This window comes from Ranitomeya imitator, chromosome 7, assembly GCF_032444005.1.
Source record: "Ranitomeya imitator isolate aRanImi1 chromosome 7, aRanImi1.pri, whole genome shotgun sequence".
NCBI lineage: Eukaryota > Metazoa > Chordata > Amphibia > Anura > Dendrobatidae > Ranitomeya > Ranitomeya imitator.
Window position 1 is genome coordinate 45,434,867 of NC_091288.1, and position 22,672 is coordinate 45,457,538.

General features: G+C 43.7%; 1 protein-coding gene across 1 annotated transcript in view; it reads right to left on the reverse strand.

The window, feature by feature from the left end:
- Window positions 1-22,672, reverse strand: part of CIR1 (corepressor interacting with RBPJ, CIR1) — a 42,892-nt gene that overhangs the window by 3,479 nt on the left and 16,741 nt on the right. The window contains exons 4-9 of the mRNA XM_069733171.1: window positions 22,617-22,627; window positions 21,492-21,547; window positions 21,336-21,384; window positions 20,680-20,797; window positions 3,781-3,887; window positions 1,139-1,227 (exon numbers count right to left, since the gene is read on the reverse strand). Of these exons, the coding sequence (XP_069589272.1) occupies window positions 1,139-1,227; window positions 3,781-3,887; window positions 20,680-20,797; window positions 21,336-21,384; window positions 21,492-21,547; window positions 22,617-22,627 (430 nt within the window). The remainder of the gene's footprint in view (window positions 1-1,138; window positions 1,228-3,780; window positions 3,888-20,679; window positions 20,798-21,335; window positions 21,385-21,491; window positions 21,548-22,616; window positions 22,628-22,672) is intronic.

Below are 22,672 nucleotides of genomic sequence, written 5' to 3' on the forward strand. Positions count from 1 at the left end.
CAGGAACATAAAACGACTTAATGGGGGACACCTATGCGGAACGGGGTCAGGTTTGATCAAAATGTACAGATAGAGTTTTTAGACAACAAAAGAATGAAAGGCTGTTGGTTTATATGGCCACAAAGCAACAGTAACTCGGAAAATATCCCCCCACGGCTCAGATCTAGGCTCCTCACAAGGACGTTGTCATCATGTAGGTATCCGATATATCACACAGATGCCAACACAAGCGTCAGACATAAGCTTGTGAGCTGAAACCCTTGTTGAATGCTAGAATAGAAAAGCGTTCGCGCTCTGATGGGCATGGTGCCCCTTTGTCAATGGCATTAGTATTGTAAATATCAATGGAAAGAATAAATTACTAATTGTTAAATGGGTTTTCCTCAAGAACAATAGTTCATTTTAACCAATAGACCTTGGAATAATAATAAGATCCACAATTGGATGTGAATAAATAAAATGTTCCTGTGCCGAGATAATCTTATAAATGTTCCCCTGCTGTGAAATGGCTGTGTCTCACTGTACAGGGACATTTGTTAAAATGTAATTTTGTTAGTAGAAAAACCCCTTTATGTTTACTCCTGCATCGGAGGAGAGTGGTACCGATGAGTCAACGACCGCCCACATCTACCGAAACGCGTGAGAAATCATTAGAATAAGACATGAGCATGATCACGCACACTTCTCAGCAGATATGTGGCGTCACTCACCCCCGCTGCGGAAGTAGGCAGTGCCGGATAAACTTTTCACGTTCTAGGTGTATCCAAATCGATTAGGCATAAGATTTCCATAGTTAGAGACAAGAAAGCAGAAACAAAGGAAATGGTTGCCTGGAATGTCACATTTTAACGAGACTCTTGGATGCTGTGAGGGTAGAATGTTGGCAGCATGGCAATGGCGGTCTTCTGTGACCTGCTATACAGTGGTGCCATTGGGACCGCTGACCCCCTATGACAATCACAACCACAGTACATAGTGACTAGGAGAAGGTATAGATGGGGGGGGGGGGAAAAAAAAAAAAAAAAATCACACTGACAATCTCTTACTGCATTTCACCCACGGTGAGCACATCTAAGGTGAACCTCGATGAGCCCCCTGACGGTGCGTGTAGGACATCAAAGCGTAACGCATAAATCACCTCAATAGCTTCTGCTTTTGCTTTGTAGATAAGGATTTTAAAAACTCCACTTCTGGATCATCTTCCTCGGCTTCACTTACAACATATCCCTGGAAAAGAGCGAGAGAAAAAAAAATAATACAGATAGTGTGACTTGTGAGCATGAAATAAATATAAAATCTCAAATGTTCCAAATTAGTAGCTTTAAAAAGGTGAAACGAAAAAGAGAAAAATGAAAAAAAAAAAAAAAAAAAAAAAAATTAAAAAGGCTTTTCCAGGCAAATAACTTAGGTCATCAATGTCACATCTGTGATGTAACTATTGATAGGAGCTGAACAGCACAGCTCCAGTCATTGTGTAGTGGCTGCTGCCGGGTGCTGTAGAACAGCTCCTGTTTTCCCGCAGGTCTCTGCAGCAGCCACTACACACCTCAGGAGCCATGCAGTTCTGTTCAGGGTTTACATCCAGCCACCGCTGGAGCTGTAAGAAGGTGGTGTCAGATGTCCTTGGAATAGGTCATCAATGCCCTGACAACCCCTTTAAGAAAACAATAGATTTACCATCTTTAAGGTCAAAAATTCTGCGCAGGTTTACTTCATGATCTATGTATTTAAGGAGCAGAGTTCAATTTTTTTTCTCTTAAAGAGCTCAAAATCTCTGTCTTTCCTTCCTACAGAGCTATAGCCATAGAAGGGGCCCATGTCCACATTAATGGCCATCAATGTAAGGGAATGCTCACACGTCGTCTTTTCAGTCTTCTGAAAAAGTGCTCAGAACAAGAATGAGCCCTGTGAATTTCCATGTAACTTGCTGCTCATATGTTCAGGCTTTTGAGCACCTTTTAAAGGGGTTGTCCACTACTAGAATAACCCTTTGTGGATCTAAATATTTGGCCCTGATAATATAAGATCTGTACTCCCCTCCTGTGCTGGTGCCGTTCCAGCCGTATCGGCACTCGCTCTCCCTCTGGCTCTCGGCCGGTGTTGCAACACATGACCCCTGTACCGAATCAGCGTTGGCATCACTGTCCCCGTCTTCAGACTAACTGAACATGAAGACTACGTCCGGGCTGCAGGAGGCATGCTCAATTCGACAGGTGGCAGGGACATTGACTCCAGTGCAGATTGGGTTGCAGGGTCACTTGTCACGACAGCACAGGAGAGTGAGTGCCGACACAGCGGGAACGGCGCCAGCATGAGAGGGGAGTATAAGCTTTATTATTTTATGGGGGCCAAGCAAGGGGTATGAGAAGAAGTTGTCCACGTAGTGAGAGCTTCAGGTTTCCAGAGACACCATTTCTTAATGTACTTGTGACATCATGGAAGTTGCAGGGTCTAGTAAACGCTTCTTTCACGGCTTGAGAAAGTTCCACACTTGGAACACGTCGTCGCCTTTTCACTATGGGTCAATAAACCACTCATTTTTGGACTCTGCAGTGCCGCCTTCATCTTTTCGGAGGTAAGTTGAGGTTTGATTTTGCCTGGCGGGCTTAGCACTTGCTTTTATCTTTAGCTTCTGCCAGTGCTGCACAGGAATGTTTTTAATTTTTTGAATGATTTTTGATTTTTTTTTTTTTTATGGGCTATTCATGTAACATTACAATTCTGAGAATATAAAGTGTAGTTGAGTAAGTAAAAGTTTACAGCAAGACTCCTACAGGTCTTTAAGCCTCTACAGGAAGCCACTACCGCTCTATAGACCCTGCTGCTCTCACAATACATTCACAGCAATTTAGCGCTCTATTGTATGACATGTAAAATACAAAAAAAAAAATAATAAAAAATAGCTTTGTTTATGGGCCATTTCCAGCTCAGCCGTCCGTATAAACTATTGCTTACGACGCCTATAAAAAGGGAAGAGCACCTACAATAAAAGGGACAAGGCACAAAACACGACTAGCAGACAGTAATACGCTGTGCCGCGCTTAATATCCATGTCCTTTACAGACTGTTCTGATGTGTTGCAGTTTGCACCTATCCGCGGCTTTGTCTGAATTCAAAGGCTCTTGACAAATCCATCACTAAAAGTGCCTGCGCACAGATTGCTGGCGGAGAAAGAAAAAAAATGCTTTATGAAGCAGCCATCAGGCAGCGCCGGTATTACACTTAGGTGTGTTGTTGCTGTGGAGAACTCGGCCTTTTATTATGAATATTCAATTACAGCAATCTTGGCGTGCCGGGGATGATACAATCTAATGCACCCAGTTTTTATCCCAGCACTATCAAGTCAATGTGGAGCGCCGCCATGCGCCATTGTGTCCATCTAGAAGCAAATTCCTTTCTATTCTTCATTTTCAAAAGCTCCTGGGGGGCGGCGGGGGAACAGTCAGCAGGTAGCACCAAACTAACAATGTGGTAGGAGATGATGGTTATTACTAAAGTTCACACTCTGGGTTCTGAAGAAAGAAGTTGTTTGATATATGCAAAAAAAAAAAAAAGCATAAAACAAAAATAACAAAAATGAAATAAAAATAATGTTTTTTTTTTTTCCTGCACCGGGTTGAAATCGGAATGGTTGATCCACTTTACTACTGTCGTTCTCCCTTACCCAATGGATATGCACATTGGCAAATGATAAGTAGTAATTTCCAGGCAATCACATAAAAATTTATAGATATTTTCAGCTTACTGATAAAAAAATAAAATAAAGAAGAAGATCATTACCTGCGATAGATCGTTTACGGTCAGGTTTCTTCCCAGTACATTTTGTTTCAGTGCAAAGCCACTGTTTCTCATCTCCGCCATTAACTCGGAGGGGTGCATTGATGGCCCTGAAAAGAGGAATTGGAGTCTGAATGCATCATTGATATCTCCCTACCTTTATTCTGACTCCGCTGTAGGAACGCGTTTGAAGCTTTGTTAAGTAAAATCGGTGCTAAATCAACTCAATAATCTTCTGCTGGGAAAAGCATCGGATATGATTTTCTAAAAACAGCGGCCGGGGGGGGGATTCGGAATACAAAATAATTGCATTTGTGTTTAAGCGAGGAGCTGGATTCTCCTCTTCTGTAACTTCCTAAGACTCGGGAACAACATGCCGAGTGCATCGTTAGTTAGGGGGATTCTCATTACCGGAGACTGCTGGAAGGTATCCCGGCATTACTTAGATTAAGCCGAGGACCTCTTGCAGCCCACCACCCCCCGTACGGAGCCACGATACAAGACAAATATGGGAAAACTGCCTGCCAGCTATGAAAACTAAAAAGAAAAATACAAAAATAAAAAAAAAAATACTTTCATGTTCACAGCACACTACAGAGGAGAAGTATTGCTTGTACTTATAAATCCAGCTTATTCGAATGATCATTATTCCACTTAAATGCTGGCACCTACGGCTCGCTTCACTTTTATGGAGATGTAAATCTGTGACAAAAAAAATAAATAAAATAAAATAAAAAAATGGCCTTTTAACTGCTCATTTCATACTTGTTATTCCTGCGGAGACAGCCATTATGAGCGGACGGGAAACATTTTCTGCTTATTGAAATAATTACAATAGGTTTAAAAGGCGCGGACCCTGGCAGCTTGGCTCCGGTATCAGACTGGAGGAGTTGTAAAATAGCGCACAGAATAGGAAACACGGAGGCACAAATAGACCTCCGATTGATACATTAATGGGGATAGTCAACCGCTAACGCTGATCGCTTGGTGCTTTTAGTTTTTTTATGTGCCAGTATTTGGAAGTAAAGCTGCAAAAGATTAATCATAACCGCCTTGGCTTATTGATTTCATCACTCATACAGAGAAAATAGAGTCTGACTGTGGCCAAAATGACCAAGAACACAAATGTCAAATTCTGGCCCGTGGGCCCACAGGGTGATTGTATTTGGCCAGCACCACCCCCTATTACACTACATGTAGGAGTACGTGGGGCCATTATACTGTGTAGGACTATGCAGGTGCCATTATTCTGTAGGGAGGGCTACGAGTTGCCCATAATACTGTACAGAAGACTATGTGGGGCCCATTATACTGTACAGAGGACTATGTGGGGCCCATTATACTGTACAGAGGACTATGTGGGGCCCATTATACTGTACAGAGGACTATGTGGGTCCCATTATACTGTATAGAGGACTATGTGGGTCCCATTATACTGTATAGAGGACTATGTGGGGCCCATTATACTGTACAGAGGACTATGTGGGGCCCATTATACTGTATAAAGGACTATGTGGGTCCCATTATACTGTATAGAGGACTATGTGGGGCCCATTATACTGTATAGAGGACTATGTGGGCCTCTTATACTACATGGAGGACTATATGTGGCCCATTATACTGTGAATAGGATAGTCTCGGGATCAAAGTTGCAGCATCACTATATATTGAGACACACATTAATGCAAACTCTTTATATACTCTTACTGTGTTTTTATGACTATTATGATGAGTGTATTTGACCTGGATATATGTAAACTATGTATGTCCATTTGTTTTTGTTGTTTAATAAACAAATTTAATATAAAGTTGCAGCATCACACTTTGCTGGTGGTGATTGTGGGATACCATATGGTCATCATACCGTGCACGTGGAGGAATCTACTGTGGGGGTATCATACTTTGGTTTTTTTTTTGGGGGGGGGGGGTTTGGGGGGGGACTTTTCCTTGTATCATACTTAATTATTCAAGGTTTTTTCCTTTACTACATATTCCTGGGTGGGATTAGAACCCAGGACTCCAGCGCTGCAAGGCTGCTGTGCTAACCACTGCGCCACCGTACAGTATGCCCCATTATGATATATTAAAATGTACTTTGTTCGTGGAACAACTCCTTTAAATCTGTTTCTATATGAAAAGGTTAATCGTTATATTTAATAAGGAAAAACTTCCTCAATTGTAGATTTTTTTTTTTTTTAAATCGATAAAGGTTGGCCCATGCTTTTGTCCAAGTTTTACATTCTGTCCCTCTGTGCATTTGAGTTTGACATCCCTGACCTAGAGAGAAGAACCTGAGATCAGATACAAGACCAATGGACATTTCTCTACTGATAGAGGGCACTCCTCCTCTTCTGCCAAGAGATTTACTCATGAAACCTCAACATTCTGGCTCAGTGGTTAGCACAGCAGCCTTGCAGCGCTGGGGTCCTGGGTTCGAACCCCACCAAGGACAACATCTGGAAAGAGTTTGTATGTTCTCCCCGTGTTTGCGTGGGTTTCCTCCGGGCACTCCGATTTCTTCCCACATTCCAAAGACATACTGATAGGGAATCTAGATTGTGAGCCCCATCGGGGACAGTGATGATAATGTGTGCAAACTGTAAAGCGCTGCGGAATATGTTAGCACTATATAAAAATAAAGATTATTATTATTAACATTCCTTAGATTTGATCTTGACAGATGTATTAATAAATATCAGCCAAGGATCTATTGTGCAAGGGAGCCTCCCGATTCTTTTCGAACAGAGGATGTTGGGGAAGAGAAGGATCCATAGGCCGATCCTTTCGTTATCCAGAGGATAAGCCGCTACCAGAGTGTGGAGCTCTCTGATCGATATTTCAGAACACAGCCCATATGGTCTGCAGACGTTATTATGCTGCCTACTGACAGTTAACAGTGTGACGTGTTGGTTGTACTGGGTATAAAACTGCTTACCGACAGAAGCTCTGTGCAGAGGTCATTGCGCAGGGAGTGAGAGAGAGTGGTGACGATCCCCTATTCTGATTAGTGGCTCCTATGCTCTCCCTCTATATAAATATATACATCTCACTTTATATATATATATATATATATATACTGTATACGTGTTATCTTTCACTGTGTGAGCTCTACATAGGAAAGTGTCAACTATAAGAGCCTATGTGGTAAATTGGTTTAAAACATAAAAACCTGACATAACAATCGGTCAATTTCGGATGATACAATTCCCTATAAAAAGGATTGCTACAGAATAATAATCGACTTCATAAACTTCATATCAGTTGTTTTTTCATTCAGACCCATTGACACCGATGTACAAAATTCAGCTCCTCGCCATGCCATCTCCCTTTAAAACACATCTGCGACCCCAGCGTGGTCCTGTAGCAGGAGCCACCGGTGTAACAAGGCAGGTCATGACATTTCTTCCTCCTAACTATTCCTCCATCACCAGATTGTGGCATTATCGAAAAGTGGAAGCATTTAGGAATCACTGGTGAATGAGCTGTTGTGAGCGCAGCCTCAGTGACGTCACAGGCGGTGTTCCCAGCCGGGCTGAAATGCGGTGACCTTGGTGAGATCCCTGCTAGCACCGTGAGAAAGTCGCACGGTGCAGAGGCGAGTTCACCTCAGTGAAATTCTCCCGGTGAGCTCGCCTCTGCACCATGCGACTTTCTCACGGTGCTAGCGGGGATCTCACCGAGGTCACCGCAGTTCAGCCAGGCTGGGAACACAGCCTCAGTGACATCACCCCCGGTCACTGACGCTGCGTTCGCAGCTGATCGTTCACCAGTAGTCCTCAGCCTGGATGGTCGCATCTTGGCACCGTCCAGGTTGGAGACTAATTATCCCCCAGACATGGATTACGGAGTGGGACAGAACAACTGACAGGAGAGGGATATTATTGTTTTTTTTACTTTTGGTTTATTACAGGAGAACGAGGGCTTTGGTTGAATTCGGCGAGGTCGTAAGTATGGTTTAACTGAGATTATTAAAGGAGTCTCATTTTTTCAATTAAAAGGACTTTATTCTGGGTGCGTGTTTTCTTACAATGCGACTATGGGGCTAGTAATGGGGGTGTCTTATTGACACCTCTCCATTACTAACCTCGAGCTTGATATCACCTGACCATACAAAGGTGGCATCAACCTCCCAACTATCACCCCACTCGCCACCGCTACAGGGCAAGTGGGAAGCACCGGGCAAAGTGCCAGAATTGGCGCATCTAATAGGTGTGCCTTTTCTGGGCGGCTGCAGGCTGATATTTTTAGGCCTGGGAGGGCCAATATCCATGGCACCTTACCAGCCTGAGAATACATGCTCCCAGCTGTTTGCTTTAGCAAGGCTGGTTGTCAAAAAAATAGGGGGGCCTACATTGTTTTTTAATTATTTAAATAATTAAAAAATATGGCGTGGCGACCCCTCTATTCTTGATACCTAGCCTTGCGGCTAATCAATACTCCCATCTGCCGCTCCTGCTGTCACTGTAATTAGCGGCAGTAGGTGTCAGATGATGGGAGCAGTAGTCCCATCAGATGACACCAGTGAGCGGAGGTAAACTGTATACCTCTGATCACAGCTGAGCGCTCCCGCTGTCTTCTGCCAGCGAGGGAACCGCAGCTCTGACTGGCGGGGATTGTTTCACCGCCAATCAGAAGCGGTGTTTGCGGCGCCATCATGCATATGACTGTGTCAAACACTGTATTGTCAGGCCCCCCATTCAAGTGAATGGGGTTCGGGTCCGCTCTGCTGGATGACAAGGCTGTATGGACACATCATGCAGCCTGCCATCCAGAGGTAGCAGAGCCAGTGTGATGTCACATCCGGCTGTCCTTGACTTTTCTGCAGCAAATACGCTGCAAGAAAAGTCAACCTTGCGTATTTGCAGCGTTTTTCACCATGTATTCAAGTCAACAGGTGAAACACGCTGCAAAAATGCTGAAAGAAGAAGTGACATGCTCTATGTTAAAAAAAACACTGCAAAGCACAAAATCCGGATAACAAAAAAACAACAACTGTGCGCTCTGTGTATGAGCCAGAAGTCTTTTATAATGTAAGTCTATGGAGTCTCGTTCTGCCACGCCATAGACAAACATTGTAAAAGCCACTTCAGAGCCAGACAGCGCGCTGTGTCACCTGCAGAGTCTGTAGAGCGGTGACGTCACACAGAAGAGGAGCCGAACGACACGGATATTGGAGAAGACGGCGGTAGTTGAGTATATTAAACTAACATTGCAGTACATTCACATATACATAGGTATGGGGGGGGGGTGGAGTTCATAGGAGGGGCTCTTTAAGAGTAGATAAAAATCTATTTAATTCAATGCTTAAAATATCCAAAATTACATGTTTTCCCCATATGCCCTTGGGATGATGACCTGCTCTCTGTACATTATCCCAATCAAGAGGCTCGCAGACCCAACCTGTTCACATACAGGGTCATCCATTAATTTCTCCTGCAGTGTTTTGGCTGCGAGGTTTCCCCCAGCAGTAGCAGCCAATTGCTGGAGATTTCTAAAACAAGAACTGTGGTGCTCAGCTGAATGCCAGGGTGAATTTAAAATTTAGAAAAAGGAATGGTCTATTAAAAATAATAATAAAAAAAAAAAAATATCTAAAAAAAATAAATAAATTGACTTTCACTTGTGCACTCAACATGAGAGCTTCTGGGAGCCACATCAATTAACCCCTTAGTGACAGAGCCAATTTTTACAATTCTGACCACTGTCACTTTATGAGGTTATAACTCTGGAATGCTTTAACGGATACCGCTGATTCTGAGATTGTTTTTTCGTGACATATTGTACTTCATGTTAGTGGTAACATTTCTTCGATATTACTTGCGATTATTTATGAAAAAAACGGAAATATGGTGAACATTTTTAAAATTTAGCAATTTTAAAAATTTGTATTTTTATACCCTTAAATCAGAGAGATATGTCACACAAAATAGTTAATAAATAACATTTCCTACATGTCTACTTTACATCGGCACAATTATGGAAACAACATTTTTTTTTTTGGTAGGGAGTTAAGGGTTAAAAGTTGACCAGCAATTTCTCATTTTTACAACACCATTTTTTTTTTTTTTTTTTTTTAGGGACCACATCACATATGAAGTCATTTTAAGGGGTCTATATGATAGAAAATACCCAAGTGTGACACCATTCTAAAAACTACACCCCTCAAGGTGCTCAAAACCACATTCAAAAAGTTTATTAACCCTTTACGTGCTTCACAGGAACTGAAATAATGTTCTTTTTTTTTTCCTTGCACATTTAACTTTTTTTTGCAAACATTTTACTTTAGAACCATTTTTTTTTTTTTTTTCACAAGTGTAAAAACAGAAATTTAACCATAAATTTTGTTATGCAATTTCTCCTGAATACGTCGATAGCCCATATGTGGGGGTAAACCACTGTTTGGGCGCATGGCAGAGCTCGGAAGTGAAGGAGCGCCGTTTGACTTTTTCAATGCAGAATTGGCTGGAATTGAGATCGGACGCCATGTCACGTTTAGAGAGCCCCTGATGTGCCTAAACAGTAGAAACCCCCCACAAGTGACCCCATTGTGGAAACTAGACCCCTTAAGGAACTTATCTAGATATGTGGGGAGCACTTTAAACCCCCAAGTGCTTCATAGAAATTTATAAGGTAGAGCCGTGAAAATACAAAATCCTTTTATTTTCCTCAAAAATGATTTTTTTAGCCCGCAATTTTTTATTTTCTCAAGGGCAACAGGACAAACTGGTCAACAGATTTTGGGGTCCAATTTCTCCTGAGTATGCTGATACCCCATATGTGGGGGGGGGGGGCACTGTTTGGGCACACATCGGGCTCGGAAGGGAAGGAGCGCCGCTTGGAATGCAGACTTTGATGGGATGGTCTGCGGGCATCATTTTGCATTTGCAGAGCTCCTGATGTACCTAAACAGTAGAAACCCCCCCCACAAGTGACCCCATTTTGGAAACTAGAACCCCCCAAAGAGCTTATCTAGATGTGTGGTGAGCACTATGAACCCCCAACTGTTCACAGAAGTTTATAATGTAGAGCCATGAAAATAAAAAAAATCATTTTTTCCACAAAAATGACCTTTTCACTCCCAAATTTTTACTTTCACAAGGGTAACAGGAGAAATTGGACCCCAAAAGTTGTTGTCCAATTTGTTCTGAGTAAGCTAGTACCCCATGTGTGTCGGGGGGGGGGGGGGGATGGGGGGGAGGAACCACTTTTTGCGCTCCTTCCCTTCCAAGCTCTGCCGTGCGCCCAGTTTTGGAATGCAGACTTTGATAGAGCCCCTGATGTGCCTGAACAGTAGAAACCCCCACAAGTGACCCCATTTTGGAAACTAGACCCCCCAAGGAACTTATCTAGATGTGTGTTGAGAACTTTGAATGCCCAAGTGCTTCACAGAAGTTTATAATGCAGTCGTGAAAATAAAAAAAAAAATTTTCCACAAAAAATATTTTTTAGCCCCCAAGTTTTTATTTTCACAAGGGTAACAGGAGAAATTGGACACCAAAAGTTGTTGTCCAATTTATCCTGAGTACGCTGATGTCCCATATGTCGGGGTAAACCACTGTTTGGGCGCACGGCAGAGCTCAGAAGGGAGGGAGCACCATTTGACTTTTTGAGCGCAAAATTGGCTGTCGTGTTTGGAGATCCCCTGATGTACCTAAACAGTGGAAACCCCCCAATTCTAGCTCCAACCCTAACCCCAACACACCCCTAACCCCAACCCGATCCATAATCCTAATCACAACCCTAACGATCATCATAACCCTAACCCCAAAACAACCCTAATCTCAACCCTAACCATAACCCTAATCAAAAACCCTAAATCCAACACACCCCTAATCCTAATCTCAACACTAACCCTAATCCCAATACACCCCTAATCCCAACCCTAACCTTAACCCTAATCCCAAACCTATCCCTAATCCCAAGGGTAACCCTAATGCCAACCCTAACCCTAATACCAACCCTAATCCAAACCCTAATCCCAACCCTAACTTTAGCCCCAACCCTAACCCTAAATTTAGCCCCAACCCTAACCCTAAGGCTACTTTCACACTTGCATCGTGTGGCATCGTCGCAATCCGTCGTTTTGGACAAAGAAAACGGATCCTGCAAATGTGCCCGCAGGCTGCGTTTTTTGCCCATAGACTTGTATTGCCGACGGATGGCCACACGTCGCGTCCGCCGTGCACTGGATCCGTTGTGTTTTGGCGGACCATCACAAAAAAGTTCAATGTAAAGTTTGTGTACCTCGCGTCCGCCATTTCCGACTGCGCATGTGTGGCCGCAACTCCGCCCCCTCCTCCCCAGGACATAGACTGGGCAGCGGATGCGTTGAAAAACTGCATTTGTTGCCCACGTTGTGCACAATTTTCACGACGTGCGTCGGGCCGACGCATTGCGACTGCCCCGTACCAACGCAAGTGTGAAAGAAGCCTAACCCCAACCCTAAATTTAGCCCCAATCCTATACCTAAATTTAGCCCCAAATCCTCTAGCTGCCGGCCGGCAGATCATGGCGGGCCTGAGGGAACGCAGGAGGACCCAGGGACACCGGTAAGTATGATAGGGTCCCCGAATCTCCCTATTTCTCGGTCCTCTGATGTGCGATCACATCAGAGGACAGAGAATGACACATTGTTTTTTTGCGACCGCCGGTAAGGCTACTTTCACACTTGTCCGATTATCAGAGATCCCAATATCATAGTGCTGGTCCGGGTCACACTACACAACCATAAAGTGTCCCCGGATCAGTCACACAAGCTCCATAATAGACATTTTTATCAAAAAGGAGAAAGAGAGGAGCATACAGTCTAGGTATTATTTTATAAACGCATATCTTTATTTAAATACAGAAAGATAAAATACAGAAACAATTCCATATAAAGTGCAATCCAGTCAAGCACGGGGGGGAGAACCGTCCCCTGCAAATCCCATACTACATATAACGATAGTCATCAGGGGGCAAAGAGAAAACCCCACATAAAAAAGTGCTAGGAAGCCTCAACACACATATATCTGATGCGATATTATGGCAAATAGTGGCACTAAACTAGAGGTAATGCATAGTGCGTGATAAGGTAACAAGCACTGTGACTAAGCCTATCCACAGGCATTATAACAGCCAGTGACACTCTGCCATAGATAATGTATATAGTGCATGATACACAATGGGGTAACAAGTGCTGTGGCCAAGCTTACCTACAAGGGATGCAGGAGAGGGGTCCCACCGGAAAAGAAAAGCGCCCCTTTCACACTTGTCCGTAGGTATGGGCCGTCGCAAACAGTCGGCCTGACGGACAGTGTTTTAATATAGCACAACCTGGGCAGCGGATGCAGTTTTACAACGCATCTTCTGCCCATTGTAAGTTCCGAGGAGGAGGGGGCGGAGTTTCGGCCGAGCATGCGCGGTCGAAAATGGCGGACCCGACGCACAAAAAAAGTTACATTGAACATTTTTTGTGCGTCGCGGCTGCCAAAAACACGACGCATCCATCGCATGACGGATGCGACGTGTGGCCATACGTCGCTAATGCAAGTCTATGGAGAAAAACGCATTCTGCAGGCAACTTTGCAGGATACGTTTTTTCACCAAAACAACGCATTGCGACGTCCGTCACACGACGCTAGTGTGAAAGGAGCCTAAACAGTTAATTATCGGCGATCGCAAATCAGGGTTCGGTAAAAACCGACCCCGATCATGTTCTTTGGGGTCTCGGCTACCCCCAGCAGCCGAGACCCCAAAGATCTTCCGGATGCCGGCCGCCCGCCATTTTTTGTCCGGAACAAGATGGCGGCGCCCATCGGGAGCCACGAGGAGCACCGGGGGAGACAGGTGAGTATCGGGGGGGCTATCGGGGACCCCATTTCTCTGTCCCCTGATGTGCAATCACATCAGAGGACAGAGAAATTAAAAGGGAAATCGCGTGTTTTTTTTTTTGCGACCGCCGGTAAACTGTTAATTAATCACGATCGCAACCAGGGGGTCGGTAAAAACCCTTTGAATCATGTTCTCTGGGGTCTCGGCTACCTCCAACAATCGAGACCCCAGAGAAAATCCGACTCTGGGGGGGGGGCGCTATTCACTTTTTCCACAGCGCCGTTAATTAACGGCGCTGTGGTTTAAGTACCCTTAACTGCCGCCGTTAAAAGGCGTATCGGCGGTCGTTAAGGGGTTAAATAAAAAAGCACATTTTTGTCATCTTAATAAAAAGGTCAGACAGAAGGTAATCTAATCTTCCATTGAAGCAAGACTATTTTGCCCATTAGAGCGTCAGCGATGAGCCGCGAGTGACAGTCAGGTGAAGGGCCAACGCTCGTTTCATACGCCTTGAATCTGTCTTACAACTGTTGCCTGGGGATTGCTGCCAGTTGCTACCCTCAATTTATATCCATGTGGTGTCCTTCTCAATAGGATCACCAGACATCTATAACACATGATGGAGAACAGAAGACCAATAAATAATCCTGCCCTTTAAAGAAGATTGGAAGCCGGCCCCTTCTGATGTTTTTGAACTATTCCAAGACCAAGCCGCCATGTGGCGAAACCTCACATCTTTTTCATCATCTGAAAGCTCTGATTTCTGAGTCTTGTAGACATCACGTTGGGTTTCATCAAGAGGGACTCTCCTCTGGCTTCTCATGCTGGTGAGTTGTGACCTTCACCACAACCATGTATATTTTTAGACCTACTCTAGTGTTTTCTTAGCTTTGCATTCTGTGCTGTGTTATCAAAAAGACCCTTTCAGAAGAGGTGCAAAATAGTCAGGAAGAAAGACCCCCGTTCAAATATCCAAGTATGAACACAGACCTGATACGACTCGTAATGTGTGCACAATTAAAATAAATTAAGAAAAAATATTTAAAAAAAAATAAAATTATGCAATTGATTTAACACTTTTTTTTGTCAAATACGTTGTGTTGTGCTATAAAGAGTGACAAAGTTACAAAAGTATATAAACTGGACAAAAAAAAAAAGTAAATAAAAAAAAACGAACAGCACTTACGTTTTGACCTCTGGTCCAATCCTCAGCGGAGGATAGACTTCCCTTCTGCAGCTGACCTTTCATGAGCACCTGTGTTGCCTCTAAGGCTAAGTGCACACGTTGCAGAATTGACGCGGAAATTGCTGCGGCAATTCCGCAACTCCTGCAGCGGGTAGATCGCATGCGGAATTGGCATGCGTATTCCCGCTAAACACTAGCGTTTTTAGCTTGCAGAATGCTAGCGTTTTCCAAGCGATCTGTAGCATCGCTTGGAAAACTGATTGACAGGTTGGTCACACTTGTCAAACATAGTGTTTGACAAGTGTGACCAACTTTTTACTATTGATGCTGCCTATGCAGCATCAATAGCAAAAAGATAGAATATTATTATTATTATTTTTAACAATAAAAAAAAAAAATCATGATATTCTCACCTTCCGGCGTCCCCGGCAGACATCCCGCTCCTCGTGACGCTCTGGTCCCAGTAATGCTTTGAGGCATGACCCCAGATGACGTAGCGGTCTTACGAGACCGCACGTCACAACAGCTCATTTTTGCAATGCATTACTGGGACAGGAGCGTCGCGAGGAGCAGGAAAGCTGTATGGGTTGCCAGAAAGTGAGAATATCACAGTTTTTAATTTTCTTTTTTTTTTTTTTTTTTAACAATTCTATGGTCTCCTCTCCTCCACCCTGGGTACCAACCGCACATGATCCGCTTACTTCCCGCATGGTGGGCATAGCCACATGTGGGAAGTAAGCGGATCAATGAATTCCTATATGTGTGGAATCGCCGCAATTCTGCACTTTAATGAACATGCTGCGGTTTTTTTCCAGAATGCAATTCCGCCGCAGAAAAAAATGCAGCATGTGCACAAAAAATGCGGAATGCATTCTGAAAATAGGATGCTTAATGCATGCGGTTTTTTCATGGTTTTATCGCGTTTTTATAGCGAAAAAACGCAAAAATTCCTAAACGTGTGCACATAGCCTTAGGCCAGGGCCGGCGTCAGCACCCGGCGCACCCGGGCAAATGCCGGGGCCCTGGCAAGACGGGGGGGGGGCCCCATTTGGTAGTACACGTCAGCCGCCAGCGCGCATCACTCACTATATCCATCCACTGTCCACACGTCGCCCGGCGGCGCCTTGGCTGCAGGGGGCACAGTCAGCTGTGTCTGAGGCCATTTCGCTGGCGCCTGGTGCTGCGCAGTTGCAATAGCAGCAATACTCACCTCTGCCGGCCGTCACCATGGATACAGAAGAAACTTCCGGGTCGCGACGCTGGGTCATCTCCTCTCCTGTTAGTACATCCGGTCGGTGGGCAAGGAGAGGACAGAGACAGAGAGAGCCGTTTGGAGTTGGACCGCGCCGCTGAAGCCTTCCCTCTTTCCATTCCAGGCAGTCCAGTCAGAATCTATGCGTCCACCATCCTTCCAGATGATCCAGGCCAGCATAGGAGAGGACAGATCCGGACCTGCAGCGGCGCGCCAAGCAGGAGGAGAAGACGAGCAGCAGCTGCAGCCTGCAGTGAGGTGAGGACGGTGCACCCTCTCCTCTCCTGCTGTGTCCACAACGAGGGGGCCGGCGAAGCAGTGAGTCAGCACTGAGATAGCACTGATTATTACCCTGCACTGATTATTACCCTGCACTGATTACTACTACACGTGGCACTGATTATTACCCTGCACTGATTATTACTAGACATGGCACTGATTATCACCCCGCACTGTTAGTCTGCACTGATGACTACTACACGTGGTACTGATTGTTACCCTGCTGCACTGATTGTTACCCTGCTGCACTGATTGTTACCCTGCTGCACTGATTGTTACCCTGCTGCACTGATTGTTACCCTGCACTGATTATGAGTGTGTCGTCGTGACTCGTGACTCTCAGTGAATCGTCTTCGGTGAGGTTAAAAGAGGGTGAGGGTCCGTCCGTCCCAACTCCAGCGCTGCTATATACTACGTGGGCTGCGCTGCTATATACTACGTGGGCTGTGCTGCTATATACTACGTGGGCTGTGCTATATACTACATGGGCTACTATATACTACGTGGGCAGTGTTATATATTACATGGCTGTGTTTATATGCGATCATGAATCGTGGTATGTGTTAAAGGTGGGCCCACTGAGACTCTTTCGCCCGGGGCCCTCAAAAACCTGGAGCCGGCCCTGCCTTAGGCCTAGCGATGTCATGTCGGGACACACATCATGACGTTGCGGGAGGTAAGGAGACTAGGCCTCAAGCAACGTCATTACATCGCAAGGCCTAAAAACCCAACACTGGTGCCTAGGAGATGCCAGGACGAGGATGAAGTGAAGTCTAACTGTAACAGAAGACTGGGCCAGAAGTTAGAACTGGATGCCCAACCACCACTCCATTCATTCTTCATGGGACTGCCAGAAAAAGCCAGGCGGTAATAGATCAGTGGTCAAGCAAGTGCTCTGCCACTGCATTCTAGCAGGGATAAACGTGCCCAATTCTGCTTATCGGCGTGGGTCCAGGGGGGCAGAAATCCCACCCATCACATCTATAGGCAATAAATGGGTTGGATGGTTAAAACAAGGTAACAAGTACAAGTCTGGCCCTTCTATTTTAGCCTGAATATTCTTCTGCTTAGTGAAACTATTTACAGGCTACATACAGTGGGGCAAAAAAGTATTTAGTCAGTCAGCAATAGTGCAAGTTCCACCACTTAAAAAGATGAGAGGCGTCTGTAATTTACATCATAGGTAGACCTCAACTATGGGAGACAAACTGAGAAAAAAAAATCCAGAAAATCACATTGTCTGTTTTTCTAACATTTTATTTGCATATTATGGTGGAAAATAAGTATTTGGTCAGAAACAAACAATCAAGATTTCTGGCTCTCACAGACCTGTAACTTCTTCTTTAAGAGTCTCCTCTTTCCTCCACTCATTACCTGTAGTAATGGCACCTGTTTAAACTTGTTATCAGTATAAAAAGACACCTGTGCACACCCTTAAACAGTCTGACTCCAAACTCCACTATGGTGAAGACCAAAGAGCTGTCAAAGGACACCAGAAACAAAATTGTAGCCCTGCACCAGGCCGGGAAGACTGAATCTGCAATAGCCAACCAGCTTGGAGTGAAGAAATCAACAGTGGGAGCAATAATTAGAAAATGGAAGACATACAAGACCACTGATAATCTCCCTCGATCTGGGGCTCCACGCAAAATCCCACCCTGTGGGGTCAGAATGATCACAAGAACGGTGAGCAAAAATCCCAGAACCACGCGGGGGGACCTAGTGAATGAACTGCAGAGAGCTGGGACCAACGTAACAAGGTCTACCATAAGTAACACACTACGCCACCATGGACTCAGATCCTGCATTGCCAGACGTGTCCCACTGCTTAAGCCAGTACATGTCCGGGCCCGTCTGAAGTTTGCTAGAGAGCATTTGGATGATCCAGAGGAGTTTTGGGAGAATGTCCTATGGTCTGATGAAACCAAACTGGAACTGTTTGGTAGAAACACAACTTGTCGTGTTTGGAGGAAAAAGAATACTGAGTTGCATCCATCAAACACCATGCCTACTGTAAAGCATGGTGGTGGAAACATCATGCTTTGGGGCTGTTTCTCTACAGAGGGGCCAGGACGACTGATCCGGGTACATGAAAGAATGAATGGGGCCATGTATCGTGAGATTTTGAGTGCAAACCTCCTTCCATCAGCAAGGGCATTGAAGATGAAACGTGGCTGGGTCTTTCAACATGACAATGATCCAAAGCACACCGCCAGGGCAACGAAGGAGTGGCTTCGTAAGAAGCATTTCAAGGTCCTGGAGTGGCCTAGCCAGTCTCCAGATCTCAACCCTATAGAAAACCTTTGGAGGGAGTTGAAAGTCCGTGTTGCCAAGCGAAAAGCCAAAAACATCACTGCTCTAGAGGAGATCTGCATGGAGGAATGGGCCAACATACCAACAACAGTGTGTGGCAACCTTGTGAAGACTTACAGAAAACGTTTGACCTCTGTCATTGCCAACAAAGGATATATTACAAAGTATTGAGATGAAATTTTGTTTCTGACCAAATACTTATTTTCCACCATAATATGCAAATAAAATGTTAGAAAAACAGACAATGTGATTTTCTGGATTTTTTTTTCTCAGTTTGTCTCCCATAGTTGAGGTCTACCTATGATGTAAATTACAGATGCCTCTCATCTTTTTAAGTGGTGGAACTTGCACTATTGCTGACTGACTAAATACTTTTTTGCCCCACTGTATGTCATCAAGGCAGAAACTTGTATTTAGTTTCGACTTTTATTTTCCTGACCTTTATGCCTTTATTTTCTGACCACCGCTTCCATCTGGAATAAAACCAAAACAACACCCACCACGTTTTGATCTCGTCTGCAAGAGGCCCGACTGGACGGTGACTTTCATAGGATTCGGTCAGGAGACTGAATACTAAACTAAACCCAAATCTGGGGCTGCGTGAAAGTGGAATTCATTGAGCTTCAATGTTACTCAAAGGGATCCAACCCCATTGTGATCAGTCTATGTTACAAATCGGTCATATGGGTTTTGTAAAAGGTCATGTTTATTCCAAAACCTTAAGTTTTGGACATAACTAAAACGTGCGTCAAGTTAAAAAAAAGAAAAGAAAAAAAAAGAATCCAAAACATAAGCGCGAGCCCCACCGAGGACGGCGACAGAAGGCACAGTGCTGCGGAGTAGGCTGGTGAGAACACGTGGCGAGATAGTGACAGGTCGGGGATTGCTACATTTCTCCATTATTCCTCTCGTGTGAATACAAAAGGATATAACTCAAAGCAAAGCCAAAGAATAAAGTGCTTTGGGGATTCCTGTTTGGGGCCTGGATTTGCACGGAACTGTCGGCAGTTTGGTAGCCAAGTTGGTCATTCTGTTCCTGGCCCCAATCAGTCCAGTGTTAAGTGATCCATTACTACAGGGTCAAGAAGAATCAGCAGTGTGCCCACAAGAATGGTCTCAAGAGGCAGAAAATGTCTGACCAAGTGAAGCTCTAAATGTGGATGTAGGATCTCCGGTTTGTGTTATTGGCGAGAAGCAACTCAGGTCTTTTTTTGGAGGTTGGTCGTTTGCCACCTGTATAGCAAGGAAAGCTTAGGTGTGTTTTTCTGCCTGCCAGCGATGACTATCTGCAAAGTGCATCGGAATACGATGGCGCTATATAAGCAATGCATAATAATTTGGTTGCATCTTATGCAGTGATTTTCACTCGTACCAGAAGATGCTTAACAAAAAAAAGTCACTTGTGCACCTTTGGCTTTAAAGTCTAAAAGATTAAGACCCTAATTTTTTTTGGAGCCTATTAATTAAAACTTATGGACCGCAGCGTGACCATTAGCCAACGGCACAAACGAGCAGCAGCGAGTCTACTAGACTGCGGCACGACAGGACGGAGCATGAAAGATCAGAAAATACAAATTCTATACTATCAGACATCCATACATAATGACACATAAGCCATTTATATGAGCACATAGCTATACACAAGAGGCTCACTGATGGGTTAATAGGCAGAAATGAGGATCCAGAAGCCATGAATGTCCTTCTTGTGGCCTGCAGTGATGGGGGTTAATAGACCCTCAGCTGTTGACTTTCCGCTGTTGGTCTTACTTTTGGAGGGGGCCATTTGTGTCCCCTAATACACATAAGTAGTGCAGCATCCATTTGTCAAAATATGTACAGGTACAGAATAGTGGTGGCAAAGGCTGGTCTCAAATGAGAAGAGAACTGAAAATTCAGTCACTTATCCATCTAAAAACAAAGGGGTTTTTGTGACCCCTTCCGGCCACCTGGAGCCCTGTGCATAGGCAGAAATAGCCAATTTACAAACATTAGCTCAAGCTTCACAAGTGCAGTTTGTAACCACGATACAAAACATCTAAACATAATATTCTGCCATTACCTGATCCGTCTGCAGTGACCGAGCTTGCGTTTATCCCCGATAGACCAAATAAAGGACATTCTCTGTCGGTATTGACGTGACCCCACTTATGACATTTAATGCATCTCACATTGCGAACCTTTAAAAATGAATACAAGAGAAAGTCAAGGAAAAAATAAAAAATAAAAATATTTTTTTTTTTAAATTGCAAAAGGAATGGAAAAATAACACAAAAAAACCCTATACATTTTTGGTTAAGGTTTTAATTATTTTGTGGAATAAAACCCTTTAAAAAAAAAAAAAGTTCATTTTTTGTGTGGCGCCTTATCCTGAGAGCTAAATGTTTGTTATTGTTCTGTTGACGTGTACATACACATGTAATGTATTCTGCCAGGCTGATACATGAAGAGGAATTCTAGCATTGTCTCCCCCCCAATAGTCACCGGTATTCTAAAAGCTGGAGGTCTCTATGAATAAGTTATTACCAATAATGTACACTTTGCTCATTTATCTCTCTTTTACATAGTGCAAAAAAAGGGATTATTAAAGGGGTTGTCATCTTTCAGGAATACATGCCTTAGACCATGTTCACACTCTTACAAATCAAAGAGAGGATAACCGTTACAAAGAAAAAAAAAAAAAAAAAAACAAAAAAAAAACGGGGGGGATAAAAGTACCTGAATACCGAAAGGTTGATCTCTGATATTCATATCATCTTTAGCGTACCTGCAAGTAAACGCAAACGGTTAACGCTCTGTAGACATCAAACATTTAAGACTAAATAAGAAAAAAAAAAAAACAGCAAAACACACACTTAAAATAGTATTACGTACTTTTCTCGAGGAGCCATCTTCTGCCACTCAAATTTGTAATCTGTCTCCCCTTCATTCTAAAAAAACAAAAAAAAAACATTCTTTTCTTCTGGCCTCCAAAGTGTGATAGGAGAAGCTATTTGCTGATAAAGTCACACAAAAAAAAACAACAAAAACCAACACACTTTAATCATCATCCTTTACAATAAAGGAAAGTGGAGGAGAAAAAAAAAAAAAAAAAGTAAATAGTCACGTGGTGCTTATGGATTAAGAGGTTTGGAACATGGAACCTGTTGCAAACTCTTATATTAAAAAGGAATTTGTTTAATAAAAATAAAGACTTTTTTCTGCTCAACTGCATTTGTGATTCTATCCTTATAGGAGTGTATATAAAAATGGAATAAAAAGTAATATGTACAGAATAAAAAAAAAAAAAAATAAAGCAATAGGATTATTTCAGGATATCAGATTCCAATATGTGGCTCTCCACTTCTTGCAAAACTAGTATTCCCAGCATGACCTGTGAGCTGGGAGAAAGGATGGAGGCCATTGGTTAAAGCTAGAAGATCAAACTAAGGTGTTATCTGAGCATGCTCGAGTGCTAATAGTACCCCACAAGCCACATAATCATCATCTTAAAGGGGTTGTCCAGAGCTTTGATATTGATGGCCCAGACCAGTGTTTCTCAACTCCAGTCCCCAAGAGCCACCAACAGATCAAGTTTTCAGAATTTCCTTAGTATTGCACAGGTCACAATGTCATCACCTGCACAAGCATTAATTCCATCCCCTGTGTAATAAGGAAATTCTGAGAACGAGACCACCAACAGGTCATGAGGACTGGAGATGAGAAACACTGGCTTAGACCATAAATATTAAGGGGGGCCGAGTTGCAGTACCCCAGAACGGCCACTACAGAGCGCTGTGATGTTTCAACCTGCTAACAGCTGACGGGCAGGGGGTTGCAGGCGTCAGACCCCACTAATCTGACACTGATGACCTACCTTAGTGATAAACCATCAGTATCCGTGTCCTGAATAACCCACCATTAAGTGCAAAAAAAAGAAAGTTTGGAACAGTATATGGGAATGCTGTGGTGTATGGAATAAACACAAAGAAAGCAGGTTTTCATTTTTATAGTAATTACCTCTTTTGTTTCTTGAATGATGATGCATAGAAGGGAAAAAAAAATTATAAAATTAA